This window comes from Anomaloglossus baeobatrachus, chromosome 1 (genome assembly GCF_048569485.1).
Source record: "Anomaloglossus baeobatrachus isolate aAnoBae1 chromosome 1, aAnoBae1.hap1, whole genome shotgun sequence".
Lineage (NCBI taxonomy): Eukaryota > Metazoa > Chordata > Amphibia > Anura > Aromobatidae > Anomaloglossus > Anomaloglossus baeobatrachus.
Window position 1 is genome coordinate 293089882 of NC_134353.1, and position 19902 is coordinate 293109783.

At 47.7% G+C, this 19902-nt stretch overlaps 1 protein-coding gene across 1 annotated transcript in view; it reads right to left on the minus strand.

The window, feature by feature from the left end:
• LOC142291993 (venom factor-like) overlaps positions 1 to 19902 on the minus strand; it is a 353454-nt gene that overhangs the window by 15341 nt on the left and 318211 nt on the right. Inside the window, exon 38 of the mRNA XM_075337006.1 lies at positions 6602 to 6679. Coding sequence (XP_075193121.1) covers positions 6602 to 6679 — 78 coding nt within the window. The remainder of the gene's footprint in view (positions 1 to 6601; positions 6680 to 19902) is intronic.

A 19902-nucleotide genomic window follows, 5' to 3' on the forward strand; every position in this document is an offset into this window, starting at 1 on the left:
TGCACAAGCGATCAGACTGCTGAGCCATAAAGTCCCCTAGAGGAACTAGTAGAATAAATAAAAAATGTAAAAAAATGTTTTTAAAAATACAAAAAATATATAAAACCTAGAAGTTCAAATCACCCCTCATTTGACCCATTGAAAATAAAACAGTTAATTGATGTATATATACACATATGTGGTATCGCCGAGTTCAGAAATTCCCGATTTATCAAAATCTAAAATCAATTAATTTGATTGGTACACGGCATGGCAAGAAAAAAAATTCCAAATGCAAAAATTACATTTTTTGTTCGGCACAAAATTTTTAAAAAATGCAATAACAGGAGATCAAAACATAGTGTCTGCACACAATTGATATAATTAAAAACGCCAGCTGAAGGCACAAGAAATAAGCCATCACTGATCTCCTGTTCTTGAAAAATCATAACACTACAGGCTCGGAAAATGGCGCAAAAAGTGCAATTTTTTTTTTTTACAAACTTCAGAATTTTTTTAACACCTTAGATAAAAGTATACATGTTTGGTAGCTACGAACTTGTACCGACCTGAAGCATCATGCTGACATGTTAATTTTACCATATAGTGAACACAGTGAATAAAATATCCCAAAAAACAATTGTGCAATTGCATTTTGTTTGCAATTTTACTGCACTTGGAGTTGTTTCCCCGTTTTACAGTACATTACATGGTAAAACTAATAGTTTCATTCAAAAATACAACTCGTCCCTCAAAAAATAAGCCCTCATATGGCAAGATGGATGGAAAAATAAAAAGTAACAGCTCTCTGAAAAAGGGAAGGAAAAAGTGAAAAACGAAAAATCGCCCGAGGGTGAAGGGGATAAAACTAGAAAGGCCAAATGAGACTTTGCTTTTCCAGAACTGAGCTGGCTTCTTTAGATGTTTTTTTTTTTGGATAGATGGAACAAAGATAAACATGTACCAGAATGTTGGGAATAAAGTATGGAGAAGGTTTGGAACGGCTCTTTATCCAAAGCACACCACATCTGTAAAATGTTTCAGACAGAGTGGTCTTCAAAGTGGAGAGGGAGAAGGGGTTAAACCCGCGCAATCCGCCAGTAATTCAGAAGGAGATGTTGATAAATTAAACAATCTTTTATTCCATGGGTCTACGCGTTTCAAGGTCTAAGACCTCTTCTTCAGGACCAGTAAATCAACACTGCATGTACAGAGAGATGAACCCTTTTATACATATGGTATCTACAAAGTACCGCCTCCCGGCACTTTGAAAAAAGTCAGAAAAAAAAAAAAGACCTCTGCATGCATGATGCAGCACTTTCTGCAGACATAACAAAACTCTGTTAAATGTTCATAGACTGGTCATCATAATAGTTTACATGAAAAATAAACAATAATTGGATGAAAAATCAAGAAAAAAGAAATAAGAAATGAGAGGAATAGTATGAAAAATGTCAATTTTCGGGACAAGAACTCCAAAGTAGCAGTCAATAATTATAAGGTGAAATTCGACTTTTAGTGGTGAACGCCACCAGTGATTTTTATATCTGTGTACCCATAAATATGTAACACAGGTAAATTATATTGACATCTAGGTGAAAGAAGAAAAAAATATATATATAAATATATGTATGGCAAAACATATTTTATAGAAAAAACTATAAAAAGTAATAGATAATAAATAATGAAAAAATAAAATGCTGTGATATGTTGAATAAAAATTGTAAAGGAATTTTTTGCCCAGGAATAAAAATATAAATATAAAATTGTAAAAAAGTGATGTGAATCTTTATTATTTGTATTGTGGGTTAAAAAGCTTTTAAAATAGTCACTCCAAACAGTTAGGAGGAGGACATATTTGTATTCATTATTCCTGGAGAGGCCCAAGCAAAAAAGGACTCTAGGTTATTATCGGGCATAAGCGTGGAAAAAGCATCTATACGCATGCTCCTGAACCTGCCATGAGGACACATAGAGTAGCGGTACGGAGTAAATGCCAGAACTAAGACCGTCATGCGTATAGATGCTTTTTCCACGCTTATGCCCGATAATAACCTAGAGTCCTTTTTTGCTTGGGCCTCTCCAGGAATAATGAATACAAATATGTCCTCCTCCTAACTGTTTGGAGTGACTATTTTAAAAGCTTTTTAACCCGCAATACAAATAATAAAGATTCACATCACTTTTTTACAATTTTATATTTATATTTTTATTCCTGGGCAAAAAATTCCTTTACAATTTTTATTCAACATATCACAGCATTTTATTTTTTCATTATTTATTATCTATTACTTTTTATAGTTTTTTCTATAAAATATGTTTTGCCATACATATATTTATATATATATTTTTTTCTTCTTTCACCTAGATGTCAATATAATTTACCTGTGTTACATATTTATGGGTACACAGATATAAAAATCACTGGTGGCGTTCACCACTAAAAGTCGAATTTCACCTTATAATTAGGGACTGCTACTTTGGAGTTCTTGTCCCGAAAATTGACATTTTTTCATACTATTCCTCTCATTTCTTATTTCTTTTTTCTTGATTTTTCATCCAATTATTGTTTATTTTTCATGTAAACTATTATGATGACCAGTCTATGAACATTTAACAGAGTTTTGTTATGTCTGCAGAAAGTGCTGCATCATGCATGCAGAGGTCTTTTTTTTTCTGACTTTTTTCAAAGTGCTGGGAGGCGGTACTTTGTAGATACCATATGTATAAAAGGGTTCATCTCTCTGTACATGCAGTGTTGATTTACTGGTCCTGAAGAAGAGGTCTTAGACCTTGAAACGCGTAGACCCATGGAATAAAAGATTGTTTAATTTATCAACATCTCCTTCTGGATTACTGGCGGATTGCGCGGGTTTAACCCCTTCTCCCTCTCCACTTTGAAGTCTGAAACACGTGGGGCCGCTGCAGCTGCCATTATCTCATGCTATCTGTGGTGGTTGTGACCTCTCACAACCTCAATCGGTGAGTGCATTTACCATTTGCTAACCGTGTGTTTTATCTGGTAAAACCCTATCAGCGCTTCTCTTTTCTAGTTTATCCTCAGACAGAGTGGTGAAATAGGCATGCATGGCTTCCGATGGCACTGGGTCACTAGCAGAGGAATACCTAGGGGCTCAGCTCAGGGGGCGGAATATCTGAGTGGGATCCTAACCAAGTAACCATGGTAACAACTACAGTGGCACACCTTAATCGCGGGTACAGGGGAACTTCAGCAGATCACTGCACTGTTACTGGAAATAAATCTCTATATAATAGCCAACACCAATATTATCACTTTATGATGACTATATAGTGGTAGATACAGTGGAGTAAATAAGTATTTGATACACTGCCGATTTTTCAAGTTTACGCATCTTTAAAGAATGGAGAGGTCTGTAATTTTTATCGTAGTTACACTTCAGCTGTGACAGCCAAAATAAAAGAAATAGAAAATCATATTTGTATGATTTTTAAATAATGAATTTGCATTTTATTGCATGAAATAAGCATTTGATCACCTACCAACCAGCAAGATTTCTGGGTCTCACAGACCTGTTATTTTTTCTTTAAGAAGCTGTCCTACTCTGCACTCATTACCTGTATTAATTGCACCTGTTTGAACTTGTTCCACCATGGCCAAGACCAAAAAGCTGTCAAAAGACACAAGGGATAAAATTGTAGACCTGCACAAAGCTTGGATGGGCTACAGAACAATAGTCAAGCAGCTTGGTGAGTAGGCAACAACTGTTGGCACAATTATTAGAAAATGCAGGAAACACAAGATGTCTCAATCTTACTCGGTATGGGGCAAAATCTCACCTCATGTGGGAGGGTAATTCTGAGAAAGGTCAGGAATCAGCCCAGAACACGGGAGGAGATGGTCAATGACCTGAAGAGAGCTGGGACCACAAAGATTAATCCTAGTAACACACTACGCCGTCATGGATTAAAATTCTGCAGGGCATGCAAGGTTCACCTGCTCACATCAGCACATGTCCAGGCCCTTTTGAATTTTGCTAATGAGCATTTGGATGATCCAGTGGAGGCATGGGAGAAGGTCATGTGGTCAGATGAGACCAAAATAGAACTTTTTGGTATAACCTTCACTTGCCATGTTTGGAGGAAGAAGATAGATGGGTACAACCCCAAGAACACCATCCTAACCGTTAAGCATGGGGGGAAACATCATAATTGAGGGCTGCTTTTCTGCAAAGCAGACAGGACAACTGCATAGCATTGAATTGAGGATGGATGGGGTCATGTATCATAAGATTTTGGCCAACAATCTCCTTCCCTCAGTAAGAGCATTGAAGATGGGTCTTGGCTGTGTCTTTCAGCATGACAATGACCCAAAACACACAGCCAGAGCAACGAGGGAGTGGCTCCGTAAGAAGCAATTTCAATGTCCTAGAGTGGCCTTGCCAGTCTCCAAACCTGAACTCAATAGAAAATCTTTGGAGGGAGCTGAAATCAATGTTGACAAGCGACAGCTCAGAAATCTGAAAGATCTGGAGAAGGTCTGTATGGAGGAGTGGGCCAAAGTCCCTGTGGCGGTGTGTGCAGCAGGTTTCTGTACCAAATATTAAGTTTTGTTTTTCTATTTTATCAAATACTTATTTGATGCAATAAAGTGCAAATTAATTATTTAAAAATCATACAATGTGATTTTCAGGATTTTTGGGGGGATTCTGTCTGTCACAGTTGAAGTGTACCTATGATAAAATTACAGACCTCTCCATTCTTCATAGGTGGAAAAACATGCAAAATCGGTAGTGTATCAAATACTTATTTTCCCCACTGTACCAGTCCTGTAGTACATCTAAGAGGTTACAGATAGTGACTTACAACTGACATTTTTTGTGGTGGAGTTATTCACTTTTCCAATCTTTTCCATTTGACCCAGACCGAGAACAGCCACGACTCATCTACAGAGGTTACAACATAGACACATTTGACTTCTCACATTTTCAGCAGCGTCCCCATCTATCGCCAAACTGCACAAACTCCTAATCCTGCTGATACCTCAATTTTGAGCTGCTGCTGCTGTATGTGTCCTTATTATTGCACCTGCTGTGTGCTACAAAAACAGGACTCCTGTTAATAATTCCTCATTTGTGCCCTCTAGAAAATATTAACACCCTGTGCAAGTGTCCTAGAGAAGTGGCCCAATTTTGCCTCTAGAAAGTAAAAGTGCCCCATGTGCAGCTTTTGATGGTCACAATACCCTGAAAGTCCCTCTAACAATATAGGTTCTTAAGTGTCCACTTAATATTTAATAATGTCCCCTGAGACCCCCTTCACCATGTACAGCTCCCCTATACACATTACGATGTTCCCACAGCTCCCCTATACACATTATAATGGGTTTACAGCTTTATATACAGTGTGTCCTCCCATATCCTGTCCACCGCCATGAACTTGAGAACGGCGGCAGCTATGGGAATAGAAGTGATGTCTAGGTATAGTAAAGTAGCCATGTGCTGCGCAATGAAACCACCTATTGCGCCGCCTGGTGGAAAACAATGGAGTTAGCAGTTTTATCTCGAAAACGGAACAATATAGAGAAATAAAGTGAATTAAAAAATTGTAGGGCATCATCAGTTCAATACAAATCGACACCTTGCATACACCATAGCTTTATGCTATATAATGGTCTCCACAGTGAATAAAAGCCCCCACACTGTATAAGACCCCCACAGTACTCCCTACAATGCATAATGGCCACTCACAATTTATGAAAGTTCCTCCACATTGTATGAGAGAGTCCCCCATACTTTATGATGTCCCCATATTCCCACCACACATTTAAATAAAACTTAACAACATCATATACTCACGTAATCAAGGATCCTGATTGGTCCAGCTCGGGCTGTTATCGCACACACAAGACATCAGAGTCCTGGCACTGCATGATGACTTTATCGCGCTTAGACTCTGACGTCCTGTGCATGTGCTGGTGCCATCTTCCTACTGTTTTGTAGACTGCAGGCTTAAAGAGCCCTGTGGTCTACAGAACAGAGTGCAGCAGTGCAGGGAGATCGCGCCTCACTGCTCTACCGCAGAGATTAACTATATTGGCGCTGCACACACAGATATAATTAGCAGTGACAGTAGCTCTGGATGGGCCTCTCTGCCCCCACCCAGTAGCTATGCTACAGCTCATTCCTGTTTATTGATGATGTGACTAAAGACAGAAGTAGCTGGATGAATTCTAAAGTATACAAGGCAATACTTTTTGCTCAGATTCAACCAAATGCAGAAAGAATAATTGGGCGGTGTGTCACATTACAGACTGACAATGACCCAAAATATTCTGAAAAAGCAACCCAGGACTTTTTTAAAGCAAACAAGTGGAATATTCTGCATATGCTAAGTCAATCACCAGCTCTCAACTCCAGTAAACATGCATTTCACATGCTTAAGACAAATCTTAAGGCAGAAAGACTCACAAATACAGAACCAGTCGCTGTCAGCAACTTTTGGGGCAGAACTCCTGAAAGGCTCCCTGTGAATATAATACCAAAAAAACCCCATAAAATAATGTGTTGAATATGTTTATTGCTTGAGTCATCTGTGACTTGGTAAAAGTGATAAATGTAGAAAGTTATACATAAGCACATACCAAAGTCTACTCCTACTTCACATGCCTTTTCTTTTAGAGTGTCTCCGTCAGTCATTTTGGCTAGAGATGCACACTTTCCTAAACATAAAAGAGAACATAAAGTCATTCATTTTACCAGATAGTAATATAACAGTATGTTGAAGCTATAGAATGGCTTTATGAAACCACATTGTAAGTGAAAACACATTTTTTCATACAGATTTAATATTCTGACATTTGATACATGTACTACAATGCAGCAATATATTGTATCTTGATGCAGAAAACATAAATTACAATGGCTTATACTGTGTAAAAAGGAACCTGTCACAAGGTCAAAAGTGTCTTGTTTTGCTCTTGTTCTATTCTCACTGCTTCCTAGAGTGTTCAAATCTTTTTTGTTTGTTTTTTTTTGTCTTTTTAAAACCATTATATAGGCCTTTTATTTAGTGCTAATTTTTATGGTCGCTACCAAGTGGGCATGATCATATGAGTCTCTTGGGCGCATCTTTTAATGCTGCTCTGAATTATTAGCCTATGAAAAACGGCCTTTTGGTGGAGACTATAAGAAAAAGCACAAAACATACAGGTTCTTATCTATGGAACTGTATGGTGGCTTAAAAACCCCCAAAACAGAATATTCAGGGGAACTGGAGGAATAGGCAAAAAGTAGAAAATTTTGATCTGATGATGACCAGCTAAGTGTTGAGTTAGGCTACTTTCACACTGCGTTTTGCCTTACGTTTAGTAGTCCCGTCGGGGCATCCATCTGAGCTGCCCCTCCCCCACCCTGCAAACGTGTTTTGGATGCATCCGCCGACAGACACCCGAACGTAGTCGATTACATTCTGGTGTCCGTCTGCAGAAAACGTATATGAACGAAAATGGTACAAAACAGAGCACACGCTAACGTAGTCTGCTCCATTACAGTCAATGGCCCTGTCGGCGCATGCGTCCAAAACACGTTTTGCACATTGTGTGTTACGGTAAGTTAAAAATTCAACTAATTAAAAACATTGTTAAATAGTTTTCACTTTACATACACTGCTACTACTAACAAAAAGTTAGTGATATTTATCTGTTGGGTGAAATTTATGGAAAACATAAAAAAGTTCACGCTACAGTAATTTTTTATCATGAAAGTAGGCCATTTAAGGAGAAGCATGTAATGGTAATTTCCTCATCACAAACAGTTTATTGAAGCAAAAGCCAACAACAGTGGTGGCTATACCACAAAAATGTGAATTAATGGTCATGTGGCCTTGAGGATCAATTCCAGCTTGACAATGATATCTCATGCTGTTCACAAGTGGAGTTATTGTCTGCAGAGGCATGGTATCCCACTCTTCTTGAAGTATGCAAATAAGAAAGCCGCGGAGACACCATCACGTGTTTCTCAACGCTGGCAGGAAACTAGCCAGGTCTTTCACCGGGAAGGAACAACCACGGGAAGGGCAGTCTCCAGTCAAGGAGACCACCTATACCAAACATGGTATCCATCCACAGACAGCCGTTTCGGGGTATTTGCCCCTCATCAGTGTGGAGTAGGAATCTGGCTAGTGGGGGCAATGCCTAGTATAAGACTACTTAAGCAAGCATTGTTGACCTTAGGGAGATCAACATATCCACTGCGGAGACACCATCACGTGTTTCTCAACGCAGTGATTCTAGAGCATTGCCCCCTGGGAAGTATGCAAATAAGAAAGCCGCGGAGACACCATCACGTGTTTCTCAATGCTGGCAGGAAACTAGCCAGGTCTTTCACCGGGAAGGAACAACCACGGGAAGGGCAGTCTCCAGTCAAGGAGACCACCTATACCAAACATGGTATCCATCCACAGACAGCCGTTTCGGGGTATTTGCCCCTCATCAGTGCATACTTCCCAGAAACACGTGATGGTGTCTCCGCGGCTTTCTTATTTGCATACTTCCCAGGGGGCAATGCTCTAGAATCACTGCGTTGAGAAACACGTGATGGTGTCTCCGCAGTGGATATGTTGATCTCCCTAAGGTCAACAATGCTTGCTTAAGTACTCTTCTTGAAGTGAGACCCTAAGTTTATTCAGGTTCTGGGGTACAGAGTTACGAGCCTCTACAAGGCAACTCAGTTGATCTCATAGTTATCTTTGGGATTCAGGTCTGGAGAAAGTGCAGGCTACTCCATTTGAGGTACCCCAGTCTCCAGCAGCCATTCCCTAATGATGTGACCTCAATGAGCTGGAGCATTGTCATCCATGAAGGTGACATTAGGCATGTATTGTTGTTTTTTGCAACCCCTTCTGAGCAAAGCATAATGTGATTTTGATAAAATCAATGTTTTCTCTGCTGCAGATCTAGCAGTTATACATAACTCATGAATATGCTGGACTACCTGTCAGCAGGCCAAGTAGTCCTCTAATGATAATCAACTGCTGATTAAACAGTGATTTTAGCAAAACTACACTAAGCAGCCCAGAAAGTGACAGATCACTGAAATCAGGGTCTCTACTCCTATGTTATGCTGCTCTCACATTAGGTGGCAAAAACCTGGTGACAGATTCCCTTTAATTACGTTATTCAAGTAATAGGGGCTTTACACTACCATTCACAAAGTGTAAACTGTAGGGCAATTTTGTATTGACTAGACACACATGCCCACACTCTAACACTGCCATCACCAAACAACACCAGTGGCTGATACATAGCGCTCTCCTTGACATCTCCAACATTGCTGGCGGCCATCATTTCTGCTTTGCGTGTATCGACTTTAATCAGTGAACAGCACTGAAGCCCACCGGTCTCTCAGCCAGCATAGATGCTCCCTAGCCCATGCAAGATGATGATGCCCGTGCCTGGTGGTGTGGTCAGGTACACTTGCAGGTCATCTGTCACAAAGACCACACTGATGTAAATGGTTTGAAATGGTCTGATGTGACACTTGGGTGCCTCTCACTTCCCTAAATGTGCCTGGAGTTGTGTGGCATTCATCATCCACTTCCAAAGGGCATTGTTCATACTGAGCGGTCATCAGTGTGGCATGTGGCCAAGGACTTCCACTTCTATGCCTTTCTGTGACTCTTCCAGTCTATCTGTACCTCTGTTGTTACATGCTGATGACACTCTGTGACACTCTAAGCACAGTGGCCACGTCTGTCTGAGAACATCCTGCTTGAAATCTCACAATGGCGAGGTACTGTTGATTAATTATGTGTCGTCTTGGTCTCATGATGTAAAAATGTGAACAGGATGATGAGGAGGAATATTTAAATACCAAATCTAATTGAACCTGAAAAGTTATTGGGCAATTCATGGATCAAAAACCTGATGTGAATTTTGCCATTAATTTTCTTGTTAGAGAACAGCAAGTTGTGCAAAATGGACTGAAACATTGAACAGTTGGACATGTGCATTCAAAAATTAGAAAACGTCACATTAAGTTCCCCTGAAGATGTGCATTTTAGAATCATCTTAAAATTTCATTCAAACACCAAATATCTATAACTTTTCTTTGAGTAATGTATGTTACTCTTTTAGCTGGAGTACCAATGTATAATCTTAGCATTGGTTTGACCCACCGGGACACCAGATGATGCTCTGGTGGGCGCACGTATCGGACATAAAGGGGGCCTGCCAGTAACTGTTGCTCCATCATTAAGATGACCACAGACCTATAGGCCAGCAGGCAACATCAGCGTGCGGCAAACACATACTCACCTTGCTCCCATTCCCGAGTGGCGTCCTCTTGCCGGTTCAAATCTGGCGCGGCTGGTAAAACATCCACCGGCCTACTAAAGGCTGGAGGCTGAACTTATTGCCATGCGCCGACGTCAGCCGCCAGCCTCAGATATGCCGGTGGCCATTTTACCCACCGGAGCAAGGTGAGTATGTGTTTTTATTTACAATGTTTTTTTTTTTCAATTTATCCTGAGATAGAAAGCTATGTGAGTGCACATACTGTCTATATGGGGGCTCACGCTGTTTACAGAAGTTATTTGGTGGCTAATAATATCTATAGGAAACTATGTGGAGCTCATGTTGTATATTGCGCTATGTGTGGGCTTCAGGCTCTGCCCTCGTACTTCCGGGAGTGAGGAAAAGTGAATGGGGATTGTTGTCTCCCTGTTGCAGGGAGATCCCCAGTCCTGTGCCTTATCTCTGCCTACCGACTCCCAAGCATTTCGGTCAGTAGATTAATTTTTTACTGCTTTCGTCTGTGTGTACGGAGACCCTGATGGCATCAAACTCTGAAAACTCCAGCAGAGGGCGCAGCCATTGGAGGAGTATTGCTCAGAATTCTGGAGGTGGGCCACAGACACCCAGTGGAATGACCCAGCGCTTAAAAGTAATTTCTGTCAGGGGTTGTCAGGTAGGCCTAGGAACTCTCTGGTACAATACTCCACCCTAGAGTCATTGGAGGCTGCCATGGCCCTCGCTATCACAGTGGATCAACGCCTTAGGGAGAGACCCTCTAAGACCCTGTCTTCTGTTATTCTCCCCAGGGAGGAGTTCCCACTGGTGCAAGCCAATGAACCCAAGCAGTTGAAGGGAGCCTCCCTTCAGACTGAGTTGCGGGTCTGGGTCATGCTTTTGTGACGCCCTGGGCAAGCCAGGGGTCACAGGTCATCACACCACCACACCCTACACCCCAGTTAGGCACACCAAAGCTAACCAAAAATCCTTGTTGCCTTCCTCCAGAGGCTGATGTTCACACCAGGGGGTGGGCCAGGTGGTTGGCTCCGCCCACCGAGGAGGACACAGCTCTGGAGGCGGTAGAAACCAGGCAGATAGAGTTCGGAGGAGGAGGTGGAAGGAGTGGGAGTCAGCTCAGGGAAGAGCTTGAGTAAACAGCTAAGTGAAAGTGAAGTAGAAGTGGAAGTGGTAAAGGAGGAGTAGGAGAAACTGAAGGAAGGTGAAAGGTGACAGAAAGAAAGCCTGAAGTAGTCCAGCTGTGTGCAGGACAGAGTCAGCAAGGTCAGCAACGGCGGTGACTGTCTGGAGGGGGACCGTTTGGAAGTTCCTGGAAGGACCGCGGACGGGTAGTGGCCCGGCGGTCTGGAGTAGTGTACCAAAGGACAGTCAGCACCAGGGCAGGGGCCTCTCGGACCCCGGCAAGGCTAGGAGTCGCCATAATTTGCCGAATCCGTCAGTGAAGGGGACGTAGATCCCCCAACAACCAAGTCCCGATTGAAGGCAACAGTCCAACCAGTGTAGGAGAAACACCGCCACCGCCAAGGCACCAGTTTCTCAGGGCCAGCGCCTGCGGGCAAAGAGTAGAGCTCCTCCGGTGCAGCTTGAAGCCGGGGAGCGGGTTACCGGTGGGGACCCATCGCTACCAACACAGAAACAAAGGTGCAAGGAAAAGGGACATCACCGTCACCTACTGGGAGAGCAAGTGCAGCCGTCCGTGGGAACCGTCTTTCCAGCCGTGTGGTTTACCGTAAAACTGTGTCAACGTCTCAGGCTGAGTGAGTACCACAGTGCCGCAAGGCACAGCGCTGCCCCCGCGTCCCTGCGCCCACCAGGCCCTGCACCTCCCATCTCATCACCGGGCCCCGGGATCACCAACCCCTACCCATGGAGGGGCAACACAACACCTGGCTGCTCCGCATCACCATCCCCGGGATCCCCATATTGAGCAGCGGTGGTGAAATCACCACAACCGTGGGTGGCGTCACGGACAATAAACAATCCCCACACCCAACCAACCCCTTTCACTCACGGGCGAGGAGTGCCGCTCGAGAACCCCCGGGATCCGGCCTACAGCTCGAGCCACCACTGAGCAGCGGCCGCTGGACCCGAGCAGAAGGGGGCGAGCGTAGTGTGCTAACACCCTCCTCCCCGCCCGCGACAACTTGGCGTCACGAACAGGATCTTACCGCTCTGCCATTGGGTAGAGGTGCGCCTTGTGACCGCCGGAGATATCCGGCAGAAAAATTTCAGAAGCCGCCATCTTTGGCGCGAAAAGTTCCCGCTCGAGCGTCTTCTCGAGTAGCAGAGGCGCGAAGGCCAGAACCCCGCCCCGAGAGAGGAGGGGCCGGAAAGAGCTAAGGGAGACGGAAACAAGATGTCTGCGCCCGACGGAGCCGCTGGAGGAGCGGTGGTCGCAGCCGCAGCGGCACCCGCGGATGGGAACGGGCCTGCCCAGGTCCCGGCCGTACCGGCTGGAGGTGCCGCGGCCCCCGCGCTCGCTCAGGTTATGCCGTTCTCCTTGCCCTATGCGCCCGGAGCTGCCTGGCTACCGCAGTATGACGGGAAACCGGATGCCTTACAGGCCTTCCGGAAAAAGCTTAACCCGTTGCTAGAGCTGTACCCCCTGACTGATAAGCAACGTGCAGCGATAGTGCTAGGCCAGTTAACCGGTGCGGCTGAGCAGGAAGCGGAGACCTGGGCCGAGGGGGACCGGCTCTCTGTAGCCACCATCTTTGAGAAGCTACAGACTGCCTTCGAGACCCGGACTGAAGCTGAGCTGAGGATGCAGTTTTACCAGTGCCGGCAACGAGCTGGGGATAGCATTCGGGACTATGCTTTACGTCTGCAGACCGCCCTCCGCACGCTGAAGCGGGTGAATCCTATTAATGAGGCGGATAGCAACAAGATGTTAGTAGAGCAATTTGCGCAGGGGATGAGGTCCCCTGAGGATCGTAAACAACTCCGGCTGTGGGCCCTGGAACACCCTGATGTGGCCTTTGCTGTGTTAAAGGAGCGGGCCATTAAAGCACTACAGCCCCCAGCTGCAGAAGTTCTGGAACCCGCCCCGTGGCCCGTCGAGACGGCTCCCGTTGTGGCGGCCTCTGCCATACCAACCTCTCCAATACCAACAGCCCCGAGCAGCACAGTGGAAGAACTGGCAGCCCAGGTCCGTCGCATGGACGGAGACCTCGCCAAGATCCTTGCTCCACTACAACCTCTGACCAGATCTCAGCCTCCAGCACAGATACAGCTTGCTGACAGTCCCGAGGATGTTCCCTGGATGCAGCGGAAAAGTGCCAACAACCCGCGGAGCAGACCTCCAATCTGCTACAAGTGCCGTAAGCCGGGTCATTACTTTCGACAGTGCCCGTTAAACGAGCAACCCCTGGGGCCCCGGGCCAATCCTCAGGAGTAGAACATCGTGGCCCCCCGGACTGGCGGGACCGATATATCGGGGCCCGCCCCATCATCCCCGTGGCTGTGGACGGCATACCAGTGATGGCTCTCTTGGACACTGGATCACAGGTAACCACCATACCGTACACGTTGTACCAGCGGTATTGGGCAATAGACGAGCTGGCACCCCCAGATAATAGTATAACGCTAATTGCCGCTAATGGACTTCCATTGACCCAGGTGGGGTATAAACAAGTAGCTATGACAGTGGGGCAAGCTGAACTGCAACACCAGGGTATGATTGTGATCATGAATGAACCCAGTGATCATAACCCGAAAATAGTGCTGGGAACTAATGTGATGGAGCACTGCATGGCTGATGTGTTGACCCTGTTGCAACAGCTAGCCGCCACAGCGGCAGGAAGCCGGCAGAGGGCTGTGCAGCGTGAGATCCGAGTCCTGATGTACCGCCAGCATGTAAGCTCCACAGGAGGGGAGATGGGTGGAGTGAGAGTGATGGATGTTGCTCCACTGACTGTGCCCCCTAGGAGTGAGATGATGATTTGGTGTAGGGCAGCAGTAGGGCCTCAGGGGCGTGACTACCCTGCTATGATGGAGCCCATGCCCTCCGAGCACTGGCCCACTGTAATGGCCGCCAGAGGGGTGGTGGATGTAAAGAAGGGGAGAGTGCCTGTGAGAGTGTTGAACTGTGGGGAAGAAGAAGTCAGGCTTCCCCGGTATGCCACTATTGCCAAGCTGCTCACCCTGGATCCCCACCCCATCCACGAAGCCAGTCCCTCAGTCTCCTCGCCTAACACCAGCACTTCCCCGCCTCAAGGGGTGGTAAAGGAGTGGCACCAACAGCTACACGTGGGTACTGACGATACTCCTACACATCACAAAGCAGGGGTATACAGGGTGGTGCAGGAGTATGAACAGGTTTTCAGTAAACATCCACTAGACTTTGGGCGGATCAAAGGGGTCCAACACCACATCCCCACCGGCGAACACCCCCCTATCAAAGAGAGGTACAGGCCTATTCCCCCGGCGCATTACCAGTGTGCCAAAGACATGTTGAGGAATATGAAGGAGGCAGGGGTTATTCAGGACAGTTGTAGTCCCTGGGCCGCTCCATTGGTACTGGTTAAAAAGAAGGATGGTACCATGCGGATGTGTGTGGACTACCGGAAGATTAATCAGATAACCCATAAAGATGCCTACCCACTGCCTCGTATTGAAGAGTCTTTGGCCGCACTGAGAACTGCAAATTACTTCTCTACCCTTGACCTTACCAGCGGATATTGGCAAGTGGCAGTAGCACCGGAAGACCGGGAGAAAACCGCCTTTACCACGCCGATGGGGCTCTGTGAATTCAATAGTATGCCGTTCGGGCTGTGCAACGCGCCAGGAACCTTCCAACGGCTGATGGAGTGCTGTCTGGGACACCTGAACTTCGAGACCGTCCTATTGTATTTGGATGATGTGATTGTTTACTCCCAGACGTATGAAGCCCATCTGGAGCACCTGGCCGAGGTGTTCGCGTCCCTTGCCAAATACGGGATGAAATTGAAGCCTTCTAAGTGTCACCTGCTGAAACCCAGGGTGCAATACCTGGGGCACGTGGTAAGTGCAGAAGGTGTCGCCCCCGACCCTGAGAAGATCACTGCCATCCAAGGCTGGCCGAGACCAACCACAGTGAGGGAAGTAAGGCAGTTTCTGGGTCTGGTGGGGTACTACCGGCGCTTTATCAAAGGGTACACGAAGATGGCTGCTCCCATGCAAGATCTCCTCGTGGGACAGACCAAAGGTGGTAGACCCCTAGGGACCCCACTGGTGTGGGAGGAAAAGCATGAAGAATCCTTCTGCCAGCTGAAGGCGGCCTTGACTGGGGAAGAAGTCTTAGCATATCCTGACTATGGCTGCCCATTCATCCTTTATACTGATGCCAGCAATGTGGGACTGGGAGCAGTCCTGTCCCAGGTCCAGGATGGGAAGGAGAAAGTGATAGCTTATGCTAGCCGGAAGCTTAGGCCAACTGAAAGGAACCCCGAGAACTACAGCTCCTTCAAGCTCGAGCTCCTGGCATTGGTATGGGCTATCACCGAGCGGTTCCGCCACTACTTGGCTGCCGCAAAATTCACCGCTTTTACGGACAACAATCCGTTGACCCACCTGGACACAGCTAAGCTGGGTGCATTGGAGCAGCGGTGGGTGGCTCGGCTAGCCAACTATGACTTCACCATCAAGTACCGAGCTGGTCGTGTCAACATTAACGCTGATGCACTCTCCCGAATGCCCCATTTGTTAGAAGAAGGGGGCGAGGATGATGACCTCGAGGAGATTGAGCTGCCTGCATTTCACCAGCCACCAACTGAGAAGGTACAAATACACCAACAACGGGTGGATCTGGACCCCCGGCCCAGTCAGGAATGGCAGGAAGCTCAAAACGAGGCGCCGGCTGTCCGCCTCGTCAAGACCCTGGTGGAACAAGGTGCTGTAGGAATAGACCCTGCCGCTCCAGCTGAAGCCCAGCGCTTGTGGAAGGAACAGAAATGGCTTTATCTACATCAAGGGAAGCTGTACCGTGAGCTGATCAACCTGAAGACCCATGAGAAAATTTGCCAGTTGGTTATTCCCCAAGCTGATATGGCTACTGTTCTGCGGGCATACCCTGATGGTGCCGGACACTTCGGGTGGAAGAAGCTGGAGATGCTGTTGAGAGAGCGGTTCTACTGGAGTGGGATGCGGGAGTCGGTAGAAGCCTGGTGCCGAGAGTGTGGTCCTTGCACGCTGAGAAGGAAGGACGAGACCAGCCAGAGGGCGCCCTTGCACCCAATCATCACACATCAACCGCTGGAGCTGGTCGCCCTAGACCATGTCAAGCTCACCCCCAGCAGAAGCGGGTACGCCTACGCGTTGACCATCGTAGACCACTATTCAAGATTCATGGTGGTTGTCCCCGTCAAGGACCTAACTGGACGAACTGCTGCTCGAGCGTTCCAAGCCTATTTCTGCCGCCCACATGGATATCCAGAAAAGGTGCTTACTGATCAAGGCCCGGCTTTCGAAGCGGAGGTGTTTCACGAGTTCTGCCAGTTGTACGGCTGTAAGAAGATCCGGACCACCCCTTACCATGCCCAGACCAACGGCATGTGTGAGAAGATGAACCACTTGGTCCTGGGACTCCTCAAGACGTTACCGCTGGAAGAGCGGAACCTGTGGCCGGAGAAGCTACCCGACTTGGTCGATATGTACAACAATATCCCGTCCAGCTCGACAAAGTGCACCCCAGCATACCTGATGAGGGCTCGTCCCGGCCGCCTGCCGGTGGACCTAGAGATAGGGTTGGAGCCCCCAGAAGCACTCCCTTCGACAGCTGAATGGGAAACTCGGCGGAGGGCACAATACCGGCAGATTCAGAAGTATGTGGAGAAGAATCTAAGTCGAAGCCGAGAACAGCAGGAGCAGCGATTCAACCAGAAAGCGTCTGCGAGCCCTTTCCAGCCAGGAGATGTGGTGTTAAAATGGAAGAGGAAGACCCACAAGCTGGATGATCAATGGGAACCAATCCCATACGTCATACAACCCACAGGGTGGGAAGATGGGAAGGCCTACCAGATCAGTCGTGACCAAGGGGGCACTTTGGCCACAGTTTCCCGGGACCATCTGAAAAGGTGCCCACCAGCATTGAGGACAACGGCTGAAGTACCAGTTCCTCCACCAGCGGAGAAGGCAAAAGAGGTGATCCACACTGTGATGGGTGACTTCCCAGCAGACTGGCCTACACAGAACGGCGCGGTGATTCTTCCAGTGATACTGTTCCCACAACCCGTGGATGAAGAAGTGGTGGAAGCGGTCGACCGTGAGCCAGAACCATTGCCAGTGCCCAGGGATGAACCTGTACCCAGCTCCCCTATGCCTCCGCCTGCCCCACACGATAGAAGGGAGGAGGAACCGGTTGTTCCCTCTACCCCATTGCATAGCCCCACTGACCCCGGGCCCCGGAGGTCCACCCGTCCCAACCTAGGTAGACCCCCACTTAGGTACAGGGAGACTGTCCTTTAAAGAAGGGGGGTCAGGAAGTCTGTGTGAGTTGTTGTTTGTTTGAAAGTTTACAGAAAATGATAAGGAAATGATTACCGAACAGTAACCTGATTGTCTGCTTGATTTGCAACCGGCCGGAGCCGGCACCGTTGTCCCAGTGGGGACCGTTTAAAAAAAGTTTTGCATGGGAACTATCCATGAACAAGCCCGTGAACTTGCAGGGCAACCACAAACGTTAAGTGGCTTGTAAATAAGTTGTTTGCCGTTACCGTTTTCCGCAATGCCGCCTCCGGAGAGGCAGGTTGGAGGGAGGGCCCTCAGCGGAGCAGGCTGGGGCCCAGCCACCAAAGGAACCGGTGGCTACCCTCTGGAGGGGAAGGACAGATCCCGCTCGGGTACGTGTGCTGGACTGTGGGTCAAGGGGTGCTGCCTGGGCTTCAGGGGCAGCATCAGGGCCAGGTTGCTTGGGTGGGAGAGAGCGGAAACCGTAACCGTAAACCGTTTGAAACGTTTAAGAAATGTGCCTCCCGTTGTGGGAAGAATTATTAAAATGTATATATGTTACCGTTTACAATGTTATATTTTGCAGAAAAATAAAACCGGTGTTGGACGGGCAGCCCGAGGACGGTCTGCATTTTGCTAAGGGGGAATGTGACGCCCTGGGCAAGCCAGGGGTCACAGGTTATCACACCACCACACCCTACACCCCAGTTAGGCACACCAAAGCTAACCAAAAATCCTTGTTGCCTTCCTCCAGAGGCTGATGTTCACACCAGGGGGTGGGCCAGGCGGTTGGCTCCGCCCACCAAGGAGGACACAGCTCTGGAGGCGGGAGAAACCAGGCAGATAGAGTTCGGAGGAGGAGGTGGATGGAGTGGGAGTCAGCTCAGGGAAGAGCTTGAGTAAACAGCTAAGTGAAAGTGAAGTAGAAGTGGAAGTGGTAAAGGAGGAGTAGGAGAAACTGAAGGAAGGTGAAAGGTGACAGAAAGAAAGCCTGAAGTAGTCCAGCTGTGTGCAGGACAGAGTCAGCAAGGTCAGCAACGGCGGTGACTGTCTGGAGGGGGACCGTTTGGAAGTTCCTGGAAGGACCGCGGACGGGTAGTGGCCCGGCGGTCTGGAGCAGTGTACCAAAGGACAGTCAGCACCAGGGCAGGGGCCTCTCGGACCCCGGCAAGGCTAGGAGTCGCCATAATTTGCCGAATCCGTCAGTGAAGGGGACGTAGATCCCCCAACAACCAAGTCCCGATTGAAGGCAACAGTCCAACCAGTGTAGGAGAAACACCGCCACCGCCAAGGCACCAGTTTCTCAGGGCCAGCGCCTGCGGGCAAAGAGTAGAGCTCCTCCGGTCCAGCTTGAAGCTGGGGAGCGGGTTACCGGTGGGGAACCATTGCTACCAACACAGAAACAAAGTGCAAGGAAAAGGGACATCACCGTCACCTACTGGGAGAGCAAGTGCAGCCGTCCGTGGGAACCGTCTTTCCAGCCGTGTGGTTTACCGTAAAACTGTGTCAACGTCTCAGGCTGAGTGAGTACCACAGTGCCGCAAGGCACAGCGCTGCCCCCGCGTCCCTGCACCCACCAGGCCCTGCACCTCCCATCTCATCACCGGGCCCCGGGATCACCAACCCCTACCCACGGAGGGGCAACACAACACCTGGCTGCTCCGCATCACCATCCCCGGGATCCCCATATTGAGCAGCGGTGGTGAAATCACCACAACCGTGGGTGGCGTCACGGATAATAAACAATCCCCACACCCAACCAACCCCTTTCACTCACTGGCGAGGAGTGCCACTCGAGAACCCCCGGGATCCGGCCTACAGCTCGAGCCACCACTGAGCAGCGGCCGCCGGACCCGAGCAGAAGGGGGCGAGCGTAGTGTGCTGACACCCTCCTCCCCGCCCGCGACACTTTTACTGTGGGCATAAGGGTCATTACACTGGGGCCTGTCCAGTAAGACCTAAGCCATGTCCATCTGGCAATAAGTCGAGTCCTCCTGGGTAGGTGGAGGGACATGACCAGGCCATATATGTTTCAGTTCACCATTACAGCAGAGGTGGTTACTGATGGGAAAACTGAGACAATCTCTGTGCTGGTGAACAGTGGAGCCAGTGCCAATTTGGTGGATTCTTGCTTTCCCAGATTCGGGTCTGACTCGAAGTGCACTGACAAGATCCATTCCCATCCAGGCTATCCACTGAGCTCTGCTTCA